The 22,022-nt window shown below is 43.3% G+C and overlaps 1 protein-coding gene across 1 annotated transcript in view; it reads right to left on the minus strand.

Moving 5' to 3' along the window:
* The window catches only part of MYEF2 (myelin expression factor 2), a 28,509-nt gene extending 9,528 nt beyond the window's left edge, over positions 1–18,981 (minus strand). The window contains exons 1-14 of the mRNA XM_075007075.1: positions 18,772–18,981; positions 14,070–14,299; positions 12,830–12,882; positions 11,622–11,629; positions 11,422–11,515; positions 10,340–10,531; positions 9,356–9,509; positions 3,351–3,400; positions 3,201–3,264; positions 2,961–3,062; positions 2,471–2,521; positions 2,335–2,397; positions 1,760–1,855; positions 1,492–1,593 (exon numbers count right to left, since the gene is read on the minus strand). Coding sequence (XP_074863176.1) covers positions 1,492–1,593; positions 1,760–1,855; positions 2,335–2,397; positions 2,471–2,521; positions 2,961–3,062; positions 3,201–3,264; positions 3,351–3,400; positions 9,356–9,509; positions 10,340–10,531; positions 11,422–11,515; positions 11,622–11,629; positions 12,830–12,882; positions 14,070–14,299; positions 18,772–18,917 — 1,405 coding nt within the window. The 5' untranslated portion in view covers positions 18,918–18,981. The remainder of the gene's footprint in view (positions 1–1,491; positions 1,594–1,759; positions 1,856–2,334; positions 2,398–2,470; positions 2,522–2,960; positions 3,063–3,200; positions 3,265–3,350; positions 3,401–9,355; positions 9,510–10,339; positions 10,532–11,421; positions 11,516–11,621; positions 11,630–12,829; positions 12,883–14,069; positions 14,300–18,771) is intronic.
* Between the last annotated feature and the right edge of the window lie 3,041 nt (positions 18,982–22,022).

Raw genomic sequence — 22,022 nt, forward strand, 5'->3', positions numbered from 1 at the left:
GAAGAAGGCTTACACAGACTTCATACTTACAAATCAGTCCAAGATACCGTGTCACCTTCAAATATGTATTGTCTAAACTGGTTGCATTTTCTGATGCTGCTGTAAGTATATGGCAGAATCCTACCTCCACCCCGCTTTCAGTTCGCCAAATCTACAGTAAACTGTTCTGCACCATAATTGGCAGAAGCCTGTTCCAGTCTATTGCAGAAAGAACTTCACATAACCAATTTCTCAAAATAGTATTAAAATGCCCACTTAATATTAGCCTCTGCAAGACCAATATGCATTATCATCAAAACACAGGGAGAAAAAACAGATGGTAATGTAAAACATCTGCAGTCAGAGCTAAGCTTGTGTTTTCAATTGAGAACTTTAAACCTGCAAATTCACAGCAGCCACTCTTAACCCAAATATATTTTATTGTGAATATCTCCACTTCCAAGGAACTGTATAGCCACTTTAAATCCAAGAGGAGACAAAAATTTCTTGTCATCTTAAAAGATGGCCTAAACCAAATACCAGAAAATCTGATGTCTCTTGGAAAGGGACCAATTAAGATTGAGGAAATATGATAAAACTATCTGCTGAGAATTTTTTTTGCCTCTGAAGAAAAGCTTGAGTCATCCTGTGAGACACAGAAGCAACTCAAATTCAAGATGACTCAAGAGTCTTCTGCCATGTGGACACAACCCTTAAACATATCCCATCCCAAACTGGGAATGTATGAATAGTAGTAAAAATATTCTGCAGAAGAAGTGTTAAGGATGAGCCTGTATCCTTCTCTTCCAATGATGCATCCATATATCACAAAGGATTTTAATCAGCCAATCTCACTTAACTTTTCACCTTTGCTTGGAGGAATTAATAGAAGAAAAAATTAATCTCTTTTGTGCGTCCACCACAGAAGGAAGGAAATAAATAACTACATTTAGGCAGGATACAGGCTCCTCCTTAGCACTTCCTGTGCAGAGTATTTTTTGTCCCAAATGATCAAGTGAAGCCAAGAGAGTAGTGGAACCTGCTGAGCCAATAAAGAGCAACATCTTTGCACAGGACATCTTTGCACTGAACTAACTGGCATCAAAAGAAAAGAAAAGAAAAAAAAAACAAACAAAAAAAGACAGTAGACAGCCTATGGAAAGAAAGAAGGAAGGAGAGGAGACAAAAGCTAGAGGATGCTAAATTTCACTACTCCTATTGGATGACTCTTATCCAATGACCAATTTGTCTGATGTGCACTAATTAGACAGGACCACAGAAATTGAAAGACAACTATCTGGACAGCTGTTATGAGGTTTCCAGGAGGGAGTCACTTTTAAAATTTAAATTATTCAAATACTCAGTTACTGTTAACCTAAAATTTACTATTTGGATACTGAAGGCAAAGAGCAGACAAAATTATTACTCAGTTTACTTGTCAAAACAAATCAAAATACACGCAACACATTGTGACTGATCATGAGTAATTCTAGTTTGACAGAGTTTCCGTACCCATTCTTCCAAATGAATCTCCAAAGCCCCGATTCATTGCCATGTCACTTCGACCAAAATCTCTTTCCATACTTCCTCCCATTCCACCACGGAACATTTCTGCTGAGAAGATACCAATAAGCAAGCAGAAGTTGCAATAGATTATGTATATCTTATGTTGAAAATATAATAAATTACATATTTCACAGCTGCTCATTTAAAGGGAAAGTACATTAAAGCACAAATCTGAACTGACTGCTTTTTGTTTTGATTGAGTTTTCTAACTTACCTCCCATGCCAGCTGCCATGCCTCCCATGCCAGTTCCTATGCCCCCACTCATTCCACTGCCCATATTTCCTCTGAAGTCATCTACGCTTCCCATCCCTAGGTAAAGAGAATTTTAGTAACAATACAGGTATGTCTACACGGGAACAAGTCTTCGGAATAGCCAAGCAAACGGCCATTTCGCAGATTACTAATGAGGTGCTGAACTGAATATTCAGCGCCTCATTAGTATTAGGCTGTTTCCGGCTGCAGTGTTTCGAAAGCGTGCAGCTCGGCGCAGCTACACGGGGTCCTTTTCTAAAGGACCCTGCACCTTTCGAAATCCCCTTATTCTGCTCAGTGAGTGGGATAAGGGGATTTCAAAAGGTGTGGGGTCCTTTCGAAAAGGACCCCCATGTAGCCGCGCCGAGCCACGTGCTTTCGAAAGCGGCCGGAAGCAACCTAATGCTAATGAGGTGCTGAATATTCAATTCAGCGCCTCATCAGTAGTCTTCGAAATATGGCCATTTTGAAGATTTGTGCCTGTGTAGACACAGCCTAACAGATTAAGAGTAGAAAGGAAGAAAAAGTTCACTCACCTCCCATTCTGCTGACTCCACCAAATCCTCCCATGTTAGTCATTCCTTTCATTCCGCCAAAACCTATGCAATAAGAAAAAATGTTTTCTATACTAGATTTTAAATAAATTAACACAAAGATTAAAAACACATGTACCTCCTCCCATTCTGTTCATTCCTCCAAAGCCTGGGCCATCCATTCCCATACCTTAAAACAGAAGTTATAGTTTAGAACACAGAGGAAAAAAAAGTCTATAATTACTCCAGGGAATTCTGCATCAAAAGATAAAAACTATGTATACAATATTATAAGATTCTGCATGTTTTGTCAAAATGACACTATATAATCACCCAAGTTTCAGTTATTTTGTTGTTATAAAATACTGTCAGCAACTATGTCGGTAGCAATTAGACACCCCCCCTCCCCCCCAAAAAAAAAAACCCAAAACTTCCCTAGGAGTAGAGTTTTAAAGAATCCCCTACAATAACTCAGTTCCTGTTTCTCTACCATCTTCTCCCTCTGATCTCAGGTTTACATTATTCAAGGTTTACTTTGCTAGCATAGACAACTTTCCTGTGGCAAGATCAAGAACCATTCAAGTTGGGGGGTTGGGGGGAGGGGGGACAGAGAGAGAAAGTACACTCACCTCCTGGACCCATATTCCCCATTCCACCACCCATGCTCAACTGGGTTGCGCTGATGGGCTGTCCACCTGGTCCAAGTCCCATCCCAATACCTCCAAGACCACCTTTGAAAACCAGACTAAGTATCACCACCAGGAGTCAGGATTTCTGTTGTTACAATGAGACTCACATCTCTCAGTTCTAGACTGCACACCATAATATATGACGTTCAAGAAGTAAGAAGAAGTATAGCTCATACTCACGAGGTAATTGTGGCGTCTTGCTCTCCACCACACGGAAGTCTTCATGAGGAATTGATTTGTCATCCTGTCGTGAAATGAGTATCAGAAAGGATTTTGCTACATTTTAGCTTACCTAAACGTAAGGTGCAAGGGAACGGGCAGACAACTCACCATTTTTACATGCATGGGCCTATCAAACAGGAACTGTCCATTGAACATAGCTGAAGACCAAGTCAAAGAAGTTTGTTCTGACTACTAAAGGCAGCCTAACTGCTTTTAAAGATTAATTTTTATAATTAAGTTTCTCCACCTCCCTCACCTTTCCAAAGTGGTTCCCTCCCCACTTCTGCAGTCAAGGAGATCAGATAGTTAGACCATAACTGTCATTCTATCACTGAACAATTTCTGTCAACCTTAACCACAGGACTGAAGTCACCCTCTGGACAATGATGGTTCATCCACAGTCGATAAGTCACTGAATGAGAGAGAGAGAGGGGAGAGGAAGAGAAAAGAATGATTCTGTAGTCCAGTGGTTAGGCACCGACCTGGGAAATGGCAGACTCTAGTAGGCCCCCGCTCCAATCTTTCATCATGGATCCACTATGGAATGACGTCAACAAGAGAAGCTGAGGAAGCCTCACACTGGAATATCCTATAGTTGAGAGGTCAAAGCACTATCTATTCAATCTCTCTATCCCAAAGGGGAAACAGAGGAGATAGGAACAGTACCTGGGTCACCCACACCCCAGCTAAGTCCTCTTGCCACTGGGCAACACCACCTCCAGACAGATTTTGAATGAGCCCTAATCTGATGCATGTGCCCAGAGGCTGACCCAAGCCACAAAAGCCTATCTTCCCTTGGGTCATGAAGTGCTCTAGGACTTAGGCACCTGGATGCCTACAAATGTGCCCAGGTCTAAAACTTAGGTGCCCAGGGAAATCTGCAATGGAAAATTAAGTGGCAAATTAGTTTAGGTGCACACAGAGTTAGGTGGAAACCAGAATGGAGCTGTGTAGATTCCAGTGGCACCATTCATAGGGAGTCAGGTGTCTACTTTTGGAGTTTAAGCTGCTTTGTGACATGCACACAAGCTTTTCATACAGCTACAAATCAAAGTTTACCACGCACATAAACCAGCGACAATACAAACAGATACACTACAGCTTTAAATCACATACACTCACATAGAACAACAAGAAGTCCTGTGGCACCTTACAGACCTAAGAGACAGCATACAGACAGCGTGCCAACAAATCCTCACCAGCCACTATAGATCACAAAACAGTAACTCTAAACCTGGAACCAATCCCTGCAACAAATCTTGCTGCCAGCTCTGCTCACATATCTACACCAGTGATATCATCACAGGACCTAACATCAACCATACCATCACGTGCTCCTTTACCTGCACATCTACTAACATAATATATGCCATTATGTGCCAGCAGTGCCCCACTGTAATTTACATTGGCCAAACTGGATAGTCTCTATGTAAAAGAATAAATGGACATAAATCAGACATCAGGAATGGTAATGTACAGAAACCTGTGGGAGAGGGTTTTAAATCTCCTTGGACACCCAATAACAGATTTAAAGTAGCAGTCCTGAAACAAAGAAATTTCAAAAATCGAATGGAGAGAGAAATCTCTGAGCTGCAATTTATTTGCAAATTTGACTCCATTAACCAAGGATTAAAGAGAGACTTGGAGTGGCTCACCCCATACAAAAGGAGCTTCTCTGCCCAAGGTGTTAACATCTCCACATTAGACTATGACAATGGGACATATTCCCCCGAATTATCTGACTATTTTTCCTCTTTTGATACATACTACTGATAATGGGGTTTCAATGGTTGTCATAGCCAGGGGTTGTAGCGTGGATAAGCTCCCACTATCTATAAAATGCTCCCATGGTATGCGTCTCCAACAGCCTCTGACAACCAAAGTCCAGCTCCTGGCCTTCACGTGTGGCTTAGTTTCTAAGCCTGGCAAAACTGTTTGCACTGACAGGGGAAGGTGCGAAGGCAGGCGATTGGTGCCTTAAAACCAGCTGCTTCAGGCAGATGGGGCTCGTCAGCCTGGGAAGGCCGCCCACCTAGGAGAAGGAAACTCTGATTTAAAACCTCCGCTGCCTTGTGGCGATACCTAGTCATGGGAAAGGCTTTGGGAATAAACCCCAAGGAAAAATCCGGAGATGGAGCCCCTAAGGCAGTTTGAGGTGGTGCTCAATCTCACTCTGGCAGCTCCTGCGACAACATTTGTGCCAAGCTGTACTGGCTTTCACCCTTCCCTTGGATTACATCACTGGTGTGGAGAGGGGGAACCTGCTGCTGGGCATCAGCTGGTTCTTCAAACTTACTTGCCCAGGCCTGCGCCCTGGAGAGGACACTCCAGCATCGCTTTCTGAGCAGTGACAACACAGGAAGCAGCAGGTACTGGTATTAAGCCACTGCACTCGACTGGAGTAGAGTGAGGCGCCAGGGGTTGCTTCCTATGGTGGGAGAGTTCTTCGGATCTCATTGGGCAGCTGCCGCCCGCCTCAAGCTGGGCAGCCCCCAGCCAAGTAGGTTCTGCCTCGCCACGGTCCACTTGCTCCACTGCATGTGTGGGGCTTAGGGAATCACCAACAGGTGGATCGTTAACCTTACACCAGGCAAAACAAACAAGCGACAAAATAATCCAGCCTTCAGGCTGTGCACGTGGAATGTAAGGACCATGACTCCGGGCCTTACAGAAGACCTACAGAGCATTAGTAACCCCCGGAAGACAGCAATCATTAACAACGAGCTGAGAAGACTGCGGATGGACATCGCAGCCCTCCAGGAAACAAGGCTATCGTCCTCTGGATGTCTCAGGGAGAAGGACTTTTTCTGGCACAGAAAGCCTCCAGAAGAGACCAGGGAACACAGTGTTGGCTGCGCAATCAGAAACAGCCTGGCTGGCTCAGTCATACCACCAAATGTGGGAAATGAGAGAATGCTGAAAATGCAGCTTTAAACACCAGTGGGCACGGTCAACATCTTCAGCGTCTATGCGCCTACTTTAACTTCTGCCCAGGAAGTTAAGGACAAGTTCTATGATGAACTTAGCATTGCCATCAGTGAGATACCTTCCCATGAGCCCCTATTCATCCTTGGCGACTTCAATGCCACAGTTGGCAGCGACCGCCACAGGTGGCCATCCTGTCTGGGACAGTCTGGAACAGGGAAGATGAATGAAGACGGACAGCGCCTCCTTGAACTCTGCTCCCAACATGACCTCTGCGTAACCAATACCTTCTTCAACATCAAACCCCAGCACAAAGTTTCGTGACGACATCCAAGATCGAAACATTGGCACCAGCTTGACCTCATCCTCACCAAACGGAGCCATTTAGATAATGTCAGGGTGACACGTAGCTACCACAGCACAGACTGTGACACTGACCATTTGCTCGTGTGTAGTAAGGTGCGCATCCAGCCGCGAAGATTCTTTCGCTCCAGAAAGGAAGGGAGACCGCGCATTGACACTGTCAAGACTCGTGACCCTTCAAAAAGTATGCAAGTTTGTTCAAGCACTTGAAGAAAGCTTGCCCCGCCCAGACAACACCGATATCAGCAAGAGATGGGAACAACTACGGGACACTATCTATAATACTGCGATATCTACCTTCGGGAAGAAGACAGTCAAGTCTGCTGATTGGTTTGAAGACCACACTGAAGTGCTGACGCCCCTGATTGAGAAGAAGAGACAGGCACTGGCTGCATACAGGTCCTCTCCCAGTGAGGTGAACCTGCAGGCGCTCCGGTCTGCTCAGAGTCGAGTGCAGCAGGTTGCTCGGCGGTGTGCCAATGATTACTGGCTCCAACTCTGCTCCAAGATTCAGCAGGCTGCGGACACTGGTAACATGCGAGGAATGTACGATGGGATCAAGCAGACCATCGGTCCATCACAAAGAAAGACTGCCCCACTGAAGTCGGCCACAGGCGAGGTCTTGAAGGACAGAACCAAGCAGATGGAACACTGGGTGGAACACTACTCACAGCTGTATGCCAGAGAGACCGTAGTCACAGAGAGAGCCCTGAATGCCATCGAGCCTCTGCCCACCGTGAGTGAACTCGATGCTGAGCCCACCTTGGAGGAACTCAGCGACGCGCTAAAAGCAGTCTTCTGGAAAAGCCCCAGGGAAAGACAGTATTCCCTCAGGAATCCTCAAATGAGCCAACGGTACCCTAGTTTCAGAGCTGCATGGAATATTTTGCCAATGCTGGAGAGAAGGCAGCGTACCACAAGATATGAGGGATGCTAACATCATTACTGTCTACAAGAACAAGGGTGATAAAAGCAATTGTAACAACTATCGCAGCATCTCCCTTCTCAGTACCGTGGGGAAGCTATTTGCACGTGTTGTTCTGAAGAGGCTCAATGTTCTTGGCGGAGAGAGTCTACTCTGAGTCTCAGTGTGGGTTCAGAGCTGAACGGTCCCTCACAGACATGGTTTTTCTCTGTTAGGCAGCTACAAGAAAAGTGCAGGGAGCAGAACAAACCTCTGTATGTTGCCTTCATCGACCTGACCAAGGCATTTGACCTCATCAGCAGAAAAGGTCTGTTCGCGATTCTGGCTAAGATCGGCTGTCCCCCAACTCTGATCAGCATTATTAGGGCCTTCCATGAAGGGGACCGTCATATATGACGGATCCACATCCAAACCCTTTGAGATTCTCAGCGGAGTGAAGCAGGGTTGTGTGCTGGCTCCAACACTGTTCGGCATCTTCTTTGCAGTTTTGCTCAAATATGCCTTCGGAACTGCTACAGAGGGCCTCTCTCTCCGCACGAGAACGGACGGCAACCTCTTCAAACTGTCGAGGCTTAGAGTGAAGACCACGGTGCTTACGAAGCGTCTAAGGGAGTTCCTTTCTGCTGACGATGCAGCTCGTGCTGCTCACACTCAGCAGGAACTGAAGTCACTCATAACTCGCTTTGCGGATGCATGTATGGAATTTGGCCTCACAATCAGCCTAAAGACGACCTAGGTGATGGGCCAAAACGTGGGTAATGAGACACCTATCAACGTGCTAGACTACGAACTGGAAGTCGTCCATGAGTTCGTGTACCTAGGCTCGACGATCTTGGACAACTTGTCACTTGATAGCGAGATCAACAAGCACATTGGAAAAGCCGCCACAACATTCTCCAGGCTGACTAAGAGTGTATGGGCTAACAATAAGCTCACTGTACACACCAAGGTGCAGGTCTACACAGCCTGTGTTTTGAGCACACTGCTGTACGCCAGTGAAACATGGACTTTGCGCTCAAAACAAGAGCAGTGCCTCAACACGTTCCACATGCACTGCCTTAGGCACATACTCAGTTATCTCATGGCAGGACAAGGTCCCCAATAGCGCAGTGCTTGAGAGGGCAGGCACCGCCTCCATGTTCACCCTTCTCAAACAGAGGCATATGCGCTCGCTGGGCCACGTCTCACGCATGACAGATAGCCGAATACCGAAGGACCTCCTCTTCGGCGAACTGGCATCTGGAAAGAGGCCGAAAGGGCGACCTAAATTGTGCTACAAGAACACGTGCAAGCATGACCTCCGCACTCTATCAGTGCGAACACCCGGCATTTGCTCACCTCAGACAGGCACGCCTGGAAACAGGGAGTGAAGGAAGCTCTTGTTATGTATGAAACTACCTTGGTGAAGGAAGCGGAAGACCCGTTCCCATGATACCAGAGCGACATCTGCCTACTGCTGCTCACAGTGCGGAAAGGACTGCCACTCCTGGATTGGATTGCACAGCCACAGAAGACGCTGCTCGAATCAGTCCAACTGGGGCGCAAACCCATGACCCCTCGAGATCAAAGGATGCCTACTACTGATAATGGGCCTATTGCACCCTGACTGGATAGACCTTGTCAGCTCTGGCCATGCCTTTTACTGGGACCCCACTCTTTAAACACCCCTCTGAAACCAACCTCCCACTCATGCATCTGATGAGGTGGGTCTTTGCCCACAAAAGCTTAAGCTCCAAAATACCTGTTAGTCTATAAGGTGCCACAGGACTTCTTGTTGTTCTCAACGATACAAACTAACATGGCTACCACTCTGATACACTCATACTATCCAATGCAAACCGAATCCATATTTAACAAATTGCTCCTTTAACCAGATAACAGTCTCAAAAAATAAGGATACATATCGCCTGAACTGCTTCAATTGCTTGTTCAAAAGTGACTGTTCCCATTCCTCGACTCTTGCCATCCTTGTCTTCTTTGATGTCTGCACGTTTTACAGTCCCAGCAATGCTGAATACCTCCTTTAGCTTCTTCCAGCCAACTTTAAAGTCAAGCTGAATGTATAAAATTAACAATCTCTTTTCACTAAATAATTCAGAAGACATTTTGCAGCATGACTTTTTAGGCTTCTAAAATATGTGATACAGGGAAAACATCGTATTTTACAGCACATGTCCACCACAGTAAGCCTAACAAGTCAAACCTTTTTCAAAACGTTATGGTTTTATATCACTTCTGTATGCTTCCCTTCTCCTCCTCAACTTTTACCATGCTGATTAGGAAGGGAAATTTTTTGCAACACATGTATTCTCAAGTGCCAGTTTACAGCTAAAGAGAAAAAAAAACTAGTTCCAGAATTTCTCAAAGTTGTGCAGTTTCTGAGCTACTAACAGAATAAATGAACACATTAAAACAATAAATGTAAAATAAAGGCTGTGTTAATACAGAGTAATTGGAAAGATTCTGGCCTAAAGTAGATACAAATGACAACAAATACGCTTGACAACTAGCAAGTACGCTCAGTTTTAAAGAACAGCCAAAGGTTAATTCCTGGAAATAAACCTACCTGTAAACATGCTTTCAAAAAATTGTAAGAAAAAAAGACTACAGCAGAGCAAAGACCTTCAAGAAGACTAGTTACTAGTAGTTTACTGCTGCTTACAGTCAGTCAATTGCAAAGTACTTTTCATTTTTGCACACAAAATGAACATTCCAGTTTCAGAAAAGAAATACCAGATCTTAAAATTAATTGGTATGCATTTTCTTTTAAAGTGAAGAGAGTGAGTGGATATTCTTGTGTAATGCCCACATGTTGGTACTACTGAATATAAGGATTTTGAAAGGTAGACCGGACATAAAAAATTTTAAATGGGTTTAAACTTACATTAGCAACAAAAATCGTGGACCCAAGCCTGCCAGCCTGCAAATTACTGATAATCTCCGGAGGAATGTTTGGATTATTGAGAATTGAAGGGGGTAAATTCATCAAGCCAGGGGCCATGTCTGGCCCATGTCCTCCTGGGAAAGGTCCTCCCACACGCTGCAATGCCCGACGAGCATGTTCACCATCAGGATCCTAGAATGCATTTAAAAGTAAAGCTAACATATTCATCAACAACAGGACTGACATTTGAACAAAAAAGTACTACTTCAAAATTCCATAAAAATCCATCATCATCATCATCATCATCAATCCTTGTCAGCATCGGCAGAGGGATTAAGCACTTAATTATCATGGAGACCTAATTCCCTCACCTCTAGAGGTGGGTCCTTTCAGAGTTGGGTTGAAGCATATTGGCAAAGCACTTGTTGAGGAAGCGTGCACTGCCACTTCACATGCTGTACCTAGCCTATGGACAAGTAGAAAAGATTTCAATCTAATGGGCTTTCAGTCTAGTACCTTCTTCCAAGCACTGAATTAACGTAATGAACTTTTTGATTTATTAAATTTCACGATAAAAGATATAACAGAACATTCCAAAGAACTATTATAGGTCCCAACACTATATACTATGTTGAGAATGTTGACACTTATTTGAGATCTCAGTTTGCACAATCACTATTTCCACCCCACCCCATTACAATGTAGTCAGAACAATGTGACTAGCAGATTAGAACAAGAGTATTTTGATAAAAGCATAAATACTTGAAAGCAGCAGCTGTGCTTGACATAGGGAAGTGGTAGAAAGTTAGAAGATGCCTACCATTTAAAGAGAGACATTTGCCTATTTTGGCTTACTGCAATCCTTTGGACACATGATTTCGTCACACTGCCTCACAGAAGGCATACTGCCAGAAAACCAAGATACTCCTTGCTGGCTGAAGCAGCTTAAGAGGCCTTTCCAATTTAGAAAATAGAAGATACGTATAGCTAACAGATCAGCTAATGTCAGAGTAAAGCTACTTTAACAAAACCTAGAAATGATTTCATTAATTCAAGCTAAAACTAATGAAGAACATTCATACCTCTTTAATGTTCAGGGGTCTTCCACTAAGGTCATATTTGTTCATTGTTTCCAATGCCTTCTTTACAAATTCTTCATCTTTGAATTCAACCACGCTTAAGAAGGAACAAAATAGAGCATTAAAGTATAGTTAACCTTTAAAAGCTGGCAGGATATTTGACAGTAAAATCATTTCACATGTGCACACACACAGAAACTTACCCACAACCCTACATTCATGATGAAGGTTCGTGAACACATGTAAGGGAAAGAAAAAAAAAAAAAGGAGTGAGTCAGTAAATGTAACTAATATCAAATTCTAAGATTCCAGATTAATGTTGAATAACCATTTGTTTAAATTTCAACTCCAGGACTCAAACATATGCTTTTTACTGGTAGCCAAAATTTGATTTCACGTAGTTTCTTTTGAACAAATGTACTGTAGCAGAAGTTACAATAAAAAGACAAGACTAAAACTTTTTTTTTAAATTCTCTTTGAGCCAAACCAGAATTGGACTACAGAAAAATGCCACACAGATTGATAAGGACAGTTAAAAAGAACTGGATCAACACACACTGTCACAGGAGGCTGACTGCCAAGTAAAAAACTACATTCCACATACATATAGTATAATAAAAGGATTTTGTGTACCTTTCCAAATTACTTTCTAAAGTTAGTTCCTTATCATGAAAATAAACTTATTGACTGCACCAAAATCCATTTAATAGAGCAACCAGTTTAGGATTGCTGTAAGTGAACACCAATATAGATACTAACCTGAAAAACATACAATTTTGATTTACAAATGTAAAGAAAAACATTTACAACAATTTTGGACTCAAACCTGCATTTCTGAGTTCATGCAACAGGTTAAGATCAACTATATTTCAAACTTTTGACTGAAAAAGACAAAGGATCCTTTAACATTCTTCACTCTAAGTGCCTCATCTGCTGCCATTCAATTTAAAAAACAGGCAAATTCAGTAATCTAAAATGTTCAGAGCACTAGTCCTGTAAACTGTCAAATCAGGTATTTCAAACAGTATAGTCTTAACATTTTAAACTTATTGGCCTCAAATAAAAATGAGTACACTTGCAAAATTTGTCAATTCAATATTTTAATGTCCTTTACATAAAACTAATTTAGAACACAACAAAATTCCTAAATTAGCGTTTTGGCTGAAAAGTATTACCTTAGAAAAACTGAGTGAATGCCATTTGTTGACTTTCATAGAATAGCTTACCCCTTATAGCCAGCTAGTTTTATTTACATGAAAGTGTCAGACTCAGTCTAATACAGAAGCCTCAAGTCTATCGTAATAAAAGAAAAATGAAACTTACTTTCCAATTACCGGTACAGGTATTATACAAAAATAAAACTGCTGAGGAACTTTTAAACCTCTAGCAGATAGTTGCCCACGGCACTTACCCTTGATTTTCCTTCAGCATCCTTAAACAGCTCCACGTATGTAACCTCACCAACTACATAAGACATACAAAGGGAAAATACCAAGAGACAATGCATTTAAACACCAATATCTTGCTTTACTGTGCCCCTGTGCACAACTCTACAAAGAAGCGCCTATTATTCACCAACAATCAAAACCAGACCAACATACCTCCTGTCAATGGCTATATAATTTAGCTAATTTTCAAAAATATGCAGCAGCCACATTCTCAAAAGCTATACAAACAACTATATTTAACCTAATTCATACTACATATCATGTTTTGGCCAGTATGATATAGTTGGTGAACAAATTCAGATACACACTTGGTCCCTTAACCTAACAAATTAGAACATCAACATTAGCACTTTTCAGTGTCATTTGTCATCCTACTCACAACAGCTGTTTTAAGGTGACTTTCTACCTGAATGTCTTCAGTCGTGAGTTTAACTTCAATATAAAAACCAAATTTACAAGTCAAATATTTCACAGCAAGCCACACACTTTCTAAAGTTTCGATGAATAAAACCAATCAAATAGTCATGTCACCTTACAACAGATACACCACACAGTTACAAAAAGTTATTGACATTATTTAACAGCCTAGAAGCCAAGTGTGCTTTACATTACTTTTGAAGTATCAATATTTTCAAGAAAATTAACAGGTCTAACTTTTTACAGAATTCTTATTAGAGTTATTTTCCCCCAAACTATCCAGAGTAAAAAGTTTGGGGTGTTCAGATTACTCTATCAAAACTGCAACAGGAGTAAACACACTTGTATATAGATCTCCAAACAGTCAATCATGGCAGTAGTGACAATGCAGACAAAGTTAATTCCACAGCCAGATTCCACCAAGGAAATACAAAACATCATTTGGAATACACACTAAGTGTATTGCTTAAATACAATAGCCCTTTAAAAATCTACAAAGACTACAACTACACAAAACACAATCTTTTAAAAAGTCATGAGGGCATGCATATGCTGTTGTCTCTCCACTGTCAAACTGGAATGGCAAACAATTGGAAACACTTGATTTTCACATACTACCCTGCAATGCAGTTGTCTCATATGAAACGGGGAGGAAAGAGATAGATGTATCAAGTAAAGGCCCGAACAAACAAAAAAAAATTGCAAGTCAAATCTGTGTGGCTCAAAGGACAAAAATATGAAGTTCCTCCCCTGCCTATATGAAGTGGGTTATCAGTAGCGAATTACCTTTCTCTCTCATAAGATCTTTAATAGCTTGCCATTTCATGTCATACGGGATGTTGCTAATGAAAACTCTGTTACGATTCAGTGTCTTCTTTTCACCAGTGCCTGAATTCTTCTCCTTTGAATAAGGATGGAATCTATTCTTGTTTCCAAGAGATGGAATTGCCTTCGGTTTTGGAACATATTTTTCCTTCACAGGTGCTTTCTCTTCCTTCGCTGAATCATCATTATCCCTATATTTTCAAGAGAAATGTTAGTTTTGCTTTGATATAATGGTACAATTGTATGCTAATAGGGCAAATTCCACCCTTTACATGACATCAGCTTTGCAGCTACCATTCAAAACTCCCTAGTTCCCAAGATATTTTAAGAATTATTTAATTTTAATTTTAAACCATCTCATTTAATGAGCCCACAGTTTTATTTGGCAACAAAACCGTCACAGTTTGCAAAGAAGGGCCACACTGTTCACTGTAATTACAGAAAGAAACTCTAGTTAAGTTGCACTTCCGTTCTGCCATACACATCACCTTCCAGCAAGGTGGTGTTACAAAGAAACAGATTATTAAAAACTTGTGTAACTGAACTGTATCATCCTATTTATTACAAGCCTTAAGACTCAGGTGTTTTAAATAGCGTACTTAAAGGTCTTTGCGTAAGACACCAGTTACAATTACACATTCATCTTATTTAAGTGTTAGTAACAAGGATTGAAAGGAAGTGACAGGATCCACCTAATGAAAAAATAAAAGGGCATCTTTGTGGGCAGGCTTGCAAACCTAGTGAGAAGGTCTTTAAATTAGGTTCGTCGTGGGGCAGCGACCCAAGCCCTGAGGTAAGTGGGAAGTGAGAAGGTATAACAAAAGAGGACCACTCGTTCAAAAGGAGAAAGTAGAACAATTAGCTTACTATCTAAAGTGTTTGTACACAAATGCAAGAAGCCTGGGAATCAAACAGGAGGAATTACAGGCACACGCACAGTCAAAGTATGAGGTGACTGGAATAATGGAGACTTGGTGGGATAACTCACATAACTGGAGCACTGTCACAGAAGGGTTAACTATTCAGGAAGGACAGGCAAGGGAGAACAGGAGGAGTTCAAATTTATGTGAGAGAGCAATATAATTGTTCAAAGCTCCAGTTTATGGAGGGAGAAGACACGGCTGAGTGTCTTTGGGCTAAGCTTAGAAGCAGAAGCAACAGAGGCAATGTAGTGTTTGGTGTCTGCTAAAGGCCAACAAATCAGGTAGATTAGGTAGACCAGAATAGCTTCAACTAAGAGAAGCTTCCAAGTCACAGGTGCTGGTTCTCATGGGAGACACTAATCACCCAGACATTTGCTGGAAGACCAATACAGCAGTACACAAAAATCCAGGAAGTTTTTGAAGAATGTTGGGAATACCATCCTGGTACAAGTGCTGAAGGAACCAACGCGGGGGCCATGCACAGCTTGACCTGCTGCTCATAAACAGAGAAGAAATAGAAGTGGGTGGCAACCTGGGCTGCAGTGACTATGAAATCGTAGATTTCAGGATTCTAACAAAGGAAGGAAGGTGAGCAGTAAAATACAAAGCCTTGATTTCAGAAGAGCAAACTCAGCAAATTTGCACATGACACGAAGGTAAGGCGTGAGACAGATACACTGGAGAGTAGGCATAAGGTCCAGAGTGATCTAGACAAATTGGAGGATTGGGCCAAAAGAAATTTGATGAGCTTCAACAAGGAGAAGAGCAGAGGCCTGTACTTGGACAGAAGAATCCAGAGCACTGTTACAGCCTGGGGACCGACTGGCTAAGTAGCAGTGCAGCAAAAAAGGACCAGGGGATTACAGTGGATAAGGGGCTGGATATGAATCAACAGTGTGCCCATGTAGCCAAGAAGGCTAATAGCATATTGGGGTGCATTAGGAGAAGCATTTCCAGCAGGTCTAGAGAAGTTATTCCCATCTACTCAGCCCTGGTGAGGCCTCATCTGGAGTACTGCATCCAGCTCTGGGCCCCCAGCATAGAAAGGAAGAAGATGTATTGGAGAGGGTTCAGCAAAGGGCAACAAAAATTATTAACGGTCTGGAGCACATGACCTATGAGGAGATGCTGAGACATTTGGGGTTTAGTTTGCAGAAGAGAAGCTGGGGGGCGATTTGATAGCAGTCTTCAACTTACTGAGAGAGACTGTTCTCAATGGTGACAGATGACAGAACAATGAACAGTGGTCTGAAGTTAGAGGGAGAAGTGTAGATTGGATATTAGGAAAAACTATTTCACCAGAAGGGTGGTGAGGGACTGGAATGCATTACCAAGACAGGTGGTGGAATCTCCATCCGTAGAGGTTTTTAAGTCCCAGCTTGACATAGTCATGGCTGGGATGATTTAGATGGGGTTGATCCTGCTTTAGGCAGCAGGCTGGACTAGATGACCTCCTGATGTCCCTTCCAGCCCTAGAATTCTATGATTCTATAGACAGCATCAGAGAGGGATGTGGAACCCTCTTGATGAACGTATTACATACAGAAACCAAATGTTTTCTTCACAACTCCTCACAAGCTGTATTTATTTCAGTGGAGCTGCAGGATCTAAAAGCTTACACCAATTCTGACACTTTGAAATAGGTACATACTGAGTTATATAATTCAATACATTGCTAGACTGTTTGTTTTGTGTTTATTAAAAGACATATGAAATTAAGAGCTAAGATTCACGAAAAGTAACTGCTACTTCAAATGTAATCAACCTGCATAACCTCAGTGTGCAATGAAGTCAATTTCTGTTGTGCTACGTAAATGAAAAATTCCCCAGTATGGACCTTTTTATTATCCATTCACAAAACCTCATTTTAGGAATTCCCAGTGGCAGCGTACAAAGTTCCACAACTGAGTCCCTGACCTTGCCAAAACTGACCCAAATTTTTAAATTTAATAACTTGAGTAGTCATATCACTCAGAGTAAAGTTAAACAGGTACATAAATATTTGCAGGATTGGAGCAATACAAGGCCCATTTTCACATAAGCCCTAGATGTATCTTGTTTGGTGTCCCTGGCCAGTCCCTGATTGTCAGAGGCTGGAGATGGATGGCAGCAGACAAATAGCTTGATCATTGTCTTCGGTCCACTCCCTCTGGGGCACCTGGCATTGGCCACTGTCAGCAGACAGGCTAATGGGCTGGATGGACCTTTGGTCTGAACCAGTATGGCCATTCTTATATTCTAGAAGAATTTAAGCAGACAAATACTGTCTTTTCACTAAAATTAACATGCTTTCTGTATACATTAAGGAAGAATTATGTACTTGTGATAACCAGGATCATATCTTCCACTGCCTTCTAAACATATTCCCCAACTCTACACACAAAATTTAGGGCAACAGTTGTTAAGTCACTGCCATGACTGTTTCAGTCCTAGAAAAATTGTGATTGCAGCCATACTGCATTTTGATCGTTGCACAGAAGTACAGTGTTGTACCTATGGCCTTAAACCAAGAATATCACAAAAAATTTGGAATTCAAGCATTTAAGAGACAGGTGTACAACAGAAAATTCTGACTACAGGTAGCCGAAGGTATATAAAATATAATCTACGCACATATATGTGGTCTTTCATTCTTCATCCCTTTTATAAATGTTTCTATATTGAATCTGACCTTTCAATCATCACCAGAGATTTCTTTCAAACTGAAACTGTGAATTAAAGAAGTCTATAACAAAATATGCTTGCCTCCCAGATATTAATGGGTAAAATGAGAAGCTGAAAGTTGTACTGATTTGAAACAAAAAAAACTTATGTTCAACCATTGCTTAGAAAGTTTCATAAACTGATGTCAAGAACCATCAGTCTTAGAAAAATACACACTGGAAAGTTGAAATTCTGCGCTTGCTAATAATAGTCTGTGTGTGCCCTAGATAGGCCATGGCTTACTGGATCTTAAACAGCACTACTGTGCTTTATAAGAAAGCTGTTAATTTTTAAACCCTTTTCAAAATGTGTTACCAGTACAAATTTCTTTCTATCCACCTGCACAGAGGACTCATGGTTCTAAGACAACCTGGCTTTGCAGATGGAGGGGTACAAAATAGCAGCAATACCTCTCCTGGAAAACCTGGTATAAACAGAACATGTTATGGTATTTGATAACAAAGGTTTCATTGCTCAAAAGTGACCTATGGTTTGCCATTGAGTGGTGATAAACTCCCACTCACAATCCGTACAGAATCACTTACTTACTGCCTGTGTGACACACACATACTTGGATTCAGGAGACAGGCACAGCACCATTCAAGGCAGCGCGCTACTCCCAGAGATCACACGGAGAAGCCTTGCCATCGTTAACTTAATGGCACTGTCCTGCATGGCCAAAGGGCCGCGCTCTCCGTGCTCCCCAGCAGAGGCTAATGGGATAGGGTAAGCAACCCTAGCGCAGCACCCCATACCGCTCCAAGCTCTACGACAACGGCTAACACTAACGGGGGGCGGGCGAGGCCCAGCTTCCCCTCCTCCCACGTGATGGGGACTCCCCCTAACAGCCCGCTCTCCTCCACTCCTAGCGGGGGAGGAGTCCCAGCCGGGGAGGCTGCCCCTCCACCACGGCCTAGGCGGCCTACTGAATCCTCGCGCTCAGGTAGCCACACAGCCTGGGTCCCTCCCGCCCGTCCCCGGCTCGGAGCCCAGGCCCAGGCCCAGGCCCAGGCCCACCCCTAGCCCCCGACACACACATTTTGACGCCATTGGCGCTGCCCCCGCTCTCGGGCGCTGCCGCTGCTTCCTCATCCTGCTGCGGAGGCTGGTTGTCGGGGCCGGAGAAGGCCTCCTCCGCGCCCCCCGGTGGCGCCGCAGCCTCCGGCTTATCGTTCTCCGCCATTTCCTCGCCGAGCTCCTGCCGCCCCTGCCGCTGGGTTTGAAAAGGCCCCTGAGCGCCTGGCCTCTCCGCGCCGGCCCCGCCAGCTCTCGCGAGAACGAGCCCGGAAGAAGGGGGAGCGAAGAGGGCTGCTGCGTTACCATAGCGACACCATTGTGTTAAAGGCCTGTCGCCGTGCGCTCTACAGGCGGTAACAACGTAGGGCGGCCGGCCGGCCGGCCGGCCCCTGAGTTACCCCTTAGGGTTGCCACTGGGCTGGAAGCTATGCTGGAAGAATTGTTCCCCCATCATGATGCAATGCCATTTTCTTAAAGTCGCCCATTACAGTCTCCAGGGCTGCGCCCAATAGTCATCCGCAGACGGCTGACAGTTCCGGGAGGCTTTTGGCCATTCCTGGAGAGCTGGCAACCGGACAACCATTGCCAGCTCGAAGGGTGCACATTAACCCCTTCTCACAAAGGCATTACCTGGTGGCGCTCTTTGTGCACGCACCCTCCAACTACCTACACCCCTGAATGTAATAGCCCCCTTACTTCGCCCCCCCACAAACACTTTCATCTTCAAATATTCAATAACCCCCACTTTGTCCTCCCCATACCTGCAAAACCCCCCGTTGCTATATTTTCAGCCATTTGCCGTCCATGCAACTTCACCTCGAACCAACATAATATGCTTTCACTACCCCATAAATGCACCTAGGATTACATCAAAATTGTCTGCACCCCACACTAAGGCTATGTCCGCAGTAGTCCACTACGCCGAAGTAGCCTATTTCAAAGTTAGGACATCGAAATCGGCTACTTGACGCGTATCGTCTACATGTCCTCCAGGGCTGGTGCCATCGACGTTCAAAGTCGAAGTAGTGACGGGGAACATCGAAAGGAGCCACCCCAGAAGGAAATGCGGAGCATCCACACACGCAAGCGCTCCCCATCGAAATAAGGGGCCAGCAAAACCCCAAGCCGCTCCCTTAAAGGGCCCCTCCCAGACAGACTTGCCCTGCAGAGCACAAGATCCACAGTGCTGACAACTGGTTGCAAACCTTGTGCGTGCAGCATGGACCCCAGCTGCAGCAGCAGCAGCCAGAAGCCCTGGACTAAGGGCTGCTGCACGCGGTGACCATAGAGCCCTGCAGGGGCTGGACAGAGCATCTCTCAACCCCTCAGCTGATGGTCGCCATGGAGGACCCTACTATTTCGAAGTAGCAAGACGCGGATTGTCTACGCACACCCTACTTCAACGTTGAATGTCGAAGTAGGGCGCTATTCCCCTCTTCGGATGGGAATAGCGATTTCGACATCTCACCGCCTAACGTCGATTTCAACGTCGAAATAGCACACGGTGCGTATAGACACGACGCGTGCTATTTCGATGTTGTGCTACTGCTTCGAAGTAGCCGGCTAGTGTAGATGCACCCTAATTGTTCAATAGCTACCCCAGGGTCTGAACGGTCTCTCTCAGTCCAAAATTATCCACCTAGCATTGAATGCAATAATCAGCAAAAAACAATGAACCAAAATTAACACACTGCAAGGCACAGCATCTTAAAACTAAGCTTTGTCCTGTACTTTTTATATGCATGGCAATTATTTCCTTGACATCCAGATCATCACACCAGTCTTTCCCCTTGTGACCTTGTGCTCTTTGCCATCAATTTACCTCCAGCTTAAGGGAGGTCCTACATGTCTGTGCCAATGTTTGGCTTCTCAGTTCTGTGGATCAAAGTCATCCCTGCACTGGTGCTGAGTACAGCACAGAGGCAACACACCCCCACTCCAAGAGCTTCTTGGGATTGTTTTTGACCCACTCCACACATGCCAGCACATGCTTACACAAGTCACAACATCCCAAAGGGCTTCCTTATTTGTTTTTTTCCCCCACATCAGCAACTATTTCCCTCTGAGCAAGACTGAGAATTATTAGTGGCTCTGGCATAAGAACACCCTTGCCACTCCTAGCATACCTCTTGATGTGCAGACTTCTGATGAGGATTGCAAAGAACCAGCTCTACTACCTTTGTTGTTGTGGGGATCCCCCATATTTCAGGTGTATTCGTCAGAGAGGCTTTACAATGGTCTTAGTGCAAAAATGGATTCCTGCATTTTTATTACACTACCCACAAACTATCTGCTTCTAGCTCATAGAAAACAGAATGTGTATTTTTCTGCAGGCTCTTCTCTATCTTTTTCTGTGGTGAGCATTATCACTTGCTACACATTTAAGACAGAATGTTCTTTATCTCCATAGCTTCAAGACATCTTTGTATATCCTCCCTCATACCCCAGATCACCTGCCAACATTATGGCGTGGCGTTATTTATCTTGATCCACAATTTTGAGATGTCTGAGACTCTATCCATCCTCAATATCTTAATACTAATGCAATGCCATGAATTATTTTATTTGATTATTCAGTGTTGCAAGTAATGTATTTGCATGTAAGTATTTAATGCTGCTGGACAGTGCTTATTGTCATTGTAGGTTTAATTATTGCTAGGATATTCAGAGCTTTTGCATATCTACATAATAAAAGTCTACACAATGTTTTATAGACATATAAGAAGATATAGTTAATACCCCACAAATCAATACCCAAAAGACCTCATCCAGTCCCATAGAGGCATGTGGTACATATCAGACTGCAAATGGAAAGAGAAAAGCTTGTGATGTTCCTAATGGCACAGGTTGGTTGACTCCCTCCACCAATCCATTTCATCCTATTTTCTCCATATCATTTGAAAATATATTAAGATTAAATGATTTTGGATTTACCTTAGTCTCAGAGGGGCAGCCATGTTTGTATCTGTAAAAACAATGAGTCCTGTGGCACCTTAAAGATGTATCTGATGAAGTGGTTTTTACCCATGAAAGCTCATGCCCAAATAAATCTGTTAGTCTTTAAGGTGCCACAGAACTCCTTGCTGGATTTAATTTAGAAATGTATAAAACAATCACCAGTCTGGTAACTAAGCATCTTCGAAATGAGGAAGACTATTGTATGCCCTATTGTGAATCTAAATAATTCTAGAGCTCAGGATCTGCCTATTTTGTGGGACTCCCTTTTGCCCTATATTTTCATGGCTATCACATCACCTAGTGTTGACAATAC

The sequence above is a fragment of the Carettochelys insculpta genome, chromosome 12 (assembly GCF_033958435.1).
Source record: "Carettochelys insculpta isolate YL-2023 chromosome 12, ASM3395843v1, whole genome shotgun sequence".
NCBI lineage: Eukaryota > Metazoa > Chordata > Testudines > Carettochelyidae > Carettochelys > Carettochelys insculpta.